General features: G+C 48.8%; 1 protein-coding gene across 1 annotated transcript in view; it reads right to left on the reverse strand.

The window, feature by feature from the left end:
* Positions 1 to 7,500, reverse strand: part of tmed7 (transmembrane p24 trafficking protein 7) — a gene marked incomplete at its 3' end in the record, with an annotated part of 22,385 nt that overhangs the window by 14,654 nt on the left and 231 nt on the right. Inside the window, exons 2-4 of the mRNA XM_081348549.1 lie at positions 6,882 to 7,054; positions 1,630 to 1,875; positions 4 to 162 (exon numbers count right to left, since the gene is read on the reverse strand). Coding sequence (XP_081204675.1) covers positions 4 to 162; positions 1,630 to 1,875; positions 6,882 to 7,054 — 578 coding nt within the window. The remainder of the gene's footprint in view (positions 1 to 3; positions 163 to 1,629; positions 1,876 to 6,881; positions 7,055 to 7,500) is intronic.

A 7,500-nucleotide genomic window follows, 5' to 3' on the forward strand; every position in this document is an offset into this window, starting at 1 on the left:
CACCACCAGCAGGATGAAGGCCTCGCCCACGGACCAGAAGGCCACGCGGGTGTTGAGGTCCTCGGCCCGGCTCCGGCCCTGAGCCTCGCGCAGCCGGAAGTGAGTCTGGTAGTCGATCACAGACTTCAGGGCCTCGTGGATGGAGACGCAGGCCGACTCCATCTGAAACACAGCAGCAGGTCACGTGATCAACTCAGGTCACATGATCATCACATGATCAGCTCAGGTCACAATATATCGCAATACAAAAATGCTACGATATGCAGGCTATCGTGGATAGTGACAATATATTGTGTATAGTTCACCCAAAATTAAATTCCAGTTCTCAGAGTTTAGTGTCAGTAGTGCATTAAACTACTGTATAATGTTGAATATAATGTATAATACTGTAGGAGGGGATATTTGTGGCTCCTGATTCTGTAATGCCAAATGTCTGACGTTACCAGTAAAAGTGGCCTACATCATTGTAAATAAATCTAGTCAGTGAAAGAGTGCAAGCATATTCGTCTTCATTTTTACACACAATGTAATATTACATTTAGCATGTTAAAGGGGTCATATAATGGCACACGCACTTCTACAAGCTGATGGCACTGAAGTGTGTGCCTGTACACAACCATCATCAAATGATAAAAATCCATCCAGTGTTTTTTTTTAATCTTCTTATGTTTCCTCCCGTCTCTAATCAAGCCGTTCGACCGTGTGACGTCACACAGTCGGACGCCCCTCCCACGATTGTTGATTGACAGCAGCGTTTCAACACAGACCCGCCCTAGCTTGTGAGCGAGCTGTCAATCATAGTCTGCATTGTTGATACGCAGGAGCACTGTCTCTGAGCAGAATGGCGTCTGAGAGATTGTGGTGTTCTGCTCTTGGGTGTAATGAGGAACACAGCATCATGTTGATGTTCCTGAACCCGAACCGCTGAAGTCGCAGTGGCGGAGTTAGTTTTCGAAGGGAATATTCCCCACGATCAACGTCAGTGCATTCATGTTTGCACCAATCATTTCACACAGCAGACTGCTCTACACACGAGGGTCAGTAAAGCTGGTTTTGCTAAAAGCTGCTCCTGAAAAAAGGATCGGCAACTATCCGTGTTCCTGCTGCTCCTCCAGAAGAACTGAGGTGAGTGTAACGTTTTATTAACCTTTATATTAATATTAATATTAATCTTTGCAAATCGCTGCACGCTTCACGATGAATGCGGCTGTTTACACTACACTACATTACGGCATGTTTTCTATGTACGACGTTCTCAATATAATTCATAATCCCACGTTTATAATGAACAACGCGTTATGGTTATTGTTATTATTACAAACGGTGTCCGCACAGAGCAGAGGGGCGGAGTCAGCAAAGCTCATTATCATTTAAAGACACATGCACTGAAACGGCGTGCTGAAAACAGAGCTGTTTCTGACCAGGGAAAATGAGTGTTTTCTTGCAATACTAATGAGAATTTTTAATTAAAGTATATTACAAACTTTTCATTTAGACCCTAAAGAATTTTTTGTTAACCCATTATCACGTTACGTATCATTACACCCCATAGGGTATCAGCGTCACACGGACACTAGATCTACACACTCGATCATTGTTCAGGTGTGTGTATGTGTGTGTGTGTGTCACCTGCGTGAGCGCCGTGACCCGGTTCTCGTTGGGGAACAGCGGGGGGTCGTCGCCCACTTGGAAGTCGAAGTACACGGTCTTGTGTGTGAAGGTGGAGAACTCGTTGCTGAAGCAGAACTTGTGTGTGCCGTTCCTGGCGGCGGTGAAGGTGAAGCTGTCGTACTGTTTCTTCATCTCCTTATACAGGACCGTCCCGTCAGGGTCCTCCAGCCGGCAGTCCACGTCATAGTGTCCGCCCGTGACCACCTGCACACACACACACACTCATCAGTGTCCACCGGTGACCACCTGCACACACACACACACACTCATCAGTGTCCACCGGTGACCACCTGCACACACACACACATCAGTGTCCACCGGTGACCACCTGCACACACACACACACACACACACACACACACACTCATCAGTGTCCACCGGTGACCACCTGCACACACACACACACTCATCAGTGTCCACCGGTGACCACCTGCACACACACACACACTCATCAGTGTCCACCGGTGACCACCTGCACACACACACACACTCATCAGTGTCCACCGGTGACCACCTGCACACACACACACACACACACACACACACACACTCATCAGTGTCCACCGGTGACCACCTGCACACACACACACACTCATCAGTGTCCACCGGTGACCACCTGCACACACACACACACACACACACACACACACTCATCAATGTCCACCGGTGACCACCTGCACACACACACACATCAGTGTCCACCGGTGACCACCTGCACACACACACACACACTCATCAGTGACCACCTGCACACACACACACACACACATCAGTGTCCACCGGTGACCACCTGCACACACACACACACACACACACTCATCAGTGACCACCTGCACACACACACACACACACACACACACACACACACACTCATCAGTGTCCACCGGTGACCACCTGCACACACACACACACACACACACACACACACACACTCATCAGTGACCACCTGCACACACACACACACACACACACACACTCACTCATCAGTGTCCACCGGTGACCACCTGCACACACACACACATCAGTGTCCACCGGTGACCACCTGCACACACACACACACACACACACACACACACACACTCATCAGTGTCCACCTGCACACACACACACACACACACACATCAGTGTCCACCGGTGACCACCTGCACACACACACACACACACACACTCAACAGTGTCCACCTGCACACACACACACACACACACACACATCAGTGTCCACCGGTGACCACCTGCACACACACACACACACACACTCATCAGTGACCACCTGCACACACACACACACACACACACACTCATCAGTGTCCACCGGTGACCACCTGCACACACACACACACACACACACACACACACACACACACATCAGTGTCCACCGGTGACCACCTGCACACACACACACACACACATCAGTGTCCACCGGTGACCACCTGCACACACACACACACTCATCAGTGACCACCTGCACACACACACACACACACACACACACACACACACACACACACACACACACACACACATCAGTGTCCACCGGTGACCACCTGCGCACACACACACACACACACACACACACACACACACACACACACACACACATCAGTGTCCACCGGTGACCACCTGCACACACACACACACACACACACACACACACACACACACACACTCATCAGTGTCCACCTGCACACACACACACACACACACACACACACACACACACACACACACATCAGTGTCCACCGGTGACCACCTGCGCACACACACACACACACACACACACACACACACATCAGTGTCCACCGGTGACCACCTGCACACACACACACACACACACACACACACACACACACTCATCAGTGACCACCTGCACACACACACACACACACACACACACACACACACACACACACACTCATCAGTGTCCACCGGTGACCACCTGCGCACACACACACACACACACACACACACACACACACACACACACACATCAGTGTCCACCGGTGACCACCTGCACACACACACACACACACACACACACACACACACACACACACACACACACTCATCAGTGTCCACCGGTGACCACCTGCGCACACACACACACACACACACACACACACACACACACACACTCATCAGTGTCCACCGGTGACCACCTGCACACACACACACACACACACACACACACACACACACACACACACACTCATCAGTGTCCACCGGTGACCACCTGCACACACACACACACACACACACACACACACACACACACACTCATCAGTGTCCACCGGTGACCACCTGCACACACACACACACACACACACACACACACACACTCATCAGTGTCCACCGGTGACCACCTGCACACACACACACACACACACACACACACACACACACACACACACTCATCAGTGTCCACCGGTGACCACCTGCACACACACACACACACACACACACACACACACACACACACACACTCATCAGTGTCCACCGGTGACCACCTGCGCACACACACACACACACACACACACACACACACACACACACACACACATCAGTGTCCACCGGTGACCACCTGCACACACACACACACACACACACACACACACACACACACACTCATCAGTGTCCACCTGCACACACACACACACACACACATCAGTGTCCACCGGTGACCACCTGCGCACACACACACACACACACACACACACACACACACACACACACACACACACTCATCAGTGTCCACCTGCACACACACACACACACACACACACACACACACACACACACACACACACACATCAGTGTCCGTCGTTGCACATGCGCAGTCCTTTCAGTTTCGGTTTTCAATCCGATCCAGTGATCTTCATCAAGATGTTGGTCTGGCAGCTCTCCATAGACACGGCTCAATCCGAGGGGCGGGACTAACGGCTGTCTTTCAGATTCCCTCTGCACGCAATAGGACAGCGCTTCAACCAATCAGAGCGTTTTCCCACCAGCGGAGCTTACGTTAGTTGATAGATATTCAACTTTTGAATCTGGTCGGCAAAACTACGAACACATCTTCCTTTTTTAAGAATGACTTAAGTGCCGTTCTTTGCTCTTTTCTCAAACCCTAACTCCAAGTCCTCCAGAGTCGCGGCCAAAGCCGATCCGGAAGACTGTTCGCCAGAAGCAGCAACTCTTCTTTGTTTGCTAGTAGCAGGGAACCGTCGCAACTCTGTCGTCATCATGTTAAGCCCGCCCCGCCTACACTATACACGATCTGATTGGCCTGACCCAATTTAGGTTTAGCTAGACTGCTAAATACATTTTGCTGCCGCTAGGGTGCGTCTAGATTTCTAGGCTAGTGTTCACATGTTCTCTCAATCGGATTAGAAAAGGAATAATCCCCTTTCAACCGGATCGAAGTCTCAGTGGGATCGAGCTCAATCGGATCGATTAAAGAGCAACTTGCAGGTAAAAAAAAAATCTAAATGAATATATAACCGTGTATGAAAATACCATATGAAAAGATAATGCAGGATTTAAAATGTTTTAAAACGACATAATGACACCAATTTAGTAGATAAAGTGAGCGTTTCTTTGACTGCTCGTACAAGCCGCTTTTTTTTCAACATCGCGTCATTTTACGTCACACGAGGGAGACGTGTGCTGTGCTCTGCCGCAGCTCAGTGCAGAGTAGGTTGGTATTCAGTAAGAGCGGTCGTGAGTCAGTGTGTTTTCAGTAGTTTTTGTATTTCAATTTATCATCGTCATGGTAAATGTATGTGTTTGTGGAGCTTGCAAAAACTCCAGCCTGTCAGGACATCGAGTCCACCGGTTTCCTAACAGGAAAAAGGACGGTGCTATCTTTCGTGCCTGGGTGCGGGTTGTGCGGTGAAGAGACGGGATTTCTCTTCCGCGTCGGCTTCGGAAAACGCGGTCGTGTGTAGCGTTCACTTCAGATCGGATGATTATCGTCCCGGCGATATGAAGGAGTTCAACATGGGATACCGAAGTAAGAACCGGGTGAGACTCAGAGCTGGTGCGGTTCCTTCAGTGCACGCATCTTCGGGTTCTCCCGCTGGATGTAGGCGCGAGCACAACATCAACTGGCAAACGCAATGTAAGCGGAACGAAACTGAGCTAACAGTTACTCGTTATTGTGTTTGTGTGGACCGTTTATCAGTTTGGACCAGTGCAGCGCGAGCCTGATCAAGCAACACTAGCCTAACTGCGAGGTAAATAAAGAGTTCGCCACTGAAGTAATAACATCGCTGCGAGATCTAGTGAGAAATATTCACATTTCTCCGTTATTAACGAATCAAACAGCGCTGACGTGAAAACCAGGAATAAACATTGTGCAATGAATGAACGAACTATCCAGTGTCCACAGATCAGCAACATTCACCATGGCTTTACTGTAGTAACACTAACTGCAACCATGGAAGTTTGGCATTTTCCACTAAGGCCCAGTATGCATCCACCTCCCTGCAACACTGACTTTCCTCAGCTGTAAACATTGCCTCGCATTTCCCACACAAGCACCTGTGGAACAAAAAATGTATCATGAATAAATATCTCTCTGTCTCTCCATGAGAAACTGCTAAGTTATATCACGTAACGTTAGTCTGGGCGGATATTAATGAGCATGACAAACGCCTGATCAAAGCTTAGTTTCTGTTATTGTAAGTTCCAATATGTTCTGTCTAACATTAATCCTGGCCTGTCCCTGCTCTCTTGGCAGCCTAGCAGGCTCATAATTGTATGGCTGTGGTCCGTCAACAATTTCCTCAGCGTCCGAAATGTCATTGCAATCCATATTTCCCTGTTGTGTGAATCGACCGCTCTCCCTCGTGCTACGTCACGACTCTCGCCCGTCACGCCCATTTTCAGATGCGGAAGTAAAATTTTCTCACAAAAACGACTCCAGAAGCCACTGTAGCATATTTATAAATTTTTTTTAAAGAAAATCTAGTTCCTACATTATTTTTCTATACATTGACTTGTTGGGTCTTCTAACCTGCAAGTTGCTCTTTAAGGTGTTTGAAGGTGCCATCACTAACGGGTTATTTGGTTGCATGTAAACGCAGCCAGTGTGAATCCGGAGTCAGTCCGCAACAGGTGTTTCGACCCCCCCCCCCCCCCAAGTTAGTATCTGATTGCCTAATCCTAAACCTAGCAATGCTAGGCGGGGTAATAATTCGGCACAACACCGGTACCTGGAACTCCAGCGTGCATTTGGTTCCGATGGTGATGTCCTCGTAGAAACACTGCTTGGCGTTATCCGGAAGCTCGAACGTCAGTTCCGACGCGCAGATCCAACCGAACATCAGCGGCAGCAACAGGAGCCAGGACCCGAACCCGAACCCGAACCCGGACCGCATCTTCAGGCCTAAGGATTCACACATTAACACACAAGAAGAAGATCAATGAAGCTCGGCTTATTGTCAACTCGAACCCGGATGTCGATCGGCTCGGTTCCGCACGAGCTCACCCTGATCAAACACACCCGCGGCGCTCACGTGACCAGATCGACCGATTCGACAGACTAAAACATCGAATTTACAGCAAATAACGATGGTTTTGATCAATGCAGCTTACCTCGAAACCTTAAACGGAAGCAGGAAGTTGGTTGATGGATGACGTTGCACGTACGTGCGTAACAACGTCACTGAACGTCACGGCGCATAATCATTTTTTTATTATTATTATTTTTATTAAATCATTTCAAATAGCATGGGGGGTACTCCTCCTTTTTAATTGTTTTAAGGATTGAAATACAATTTTAAAATCATTTTTAAATGCCGCAAAACATAGAGAAACTTTAACATACACTTG

Source organism: Scardinius erythrophthalmus, assembly GCF_964197995.2.
Source record: "Scardinius erythrophthalmus genome assembly, chromosome: 20".
Lineage (NCBI taxonomy): Eukaryota > Metazoa > Chordata > Actinopteri > Cypriniformes > Leuciscidae > Scardinius > Scardinius erythrophthalmus.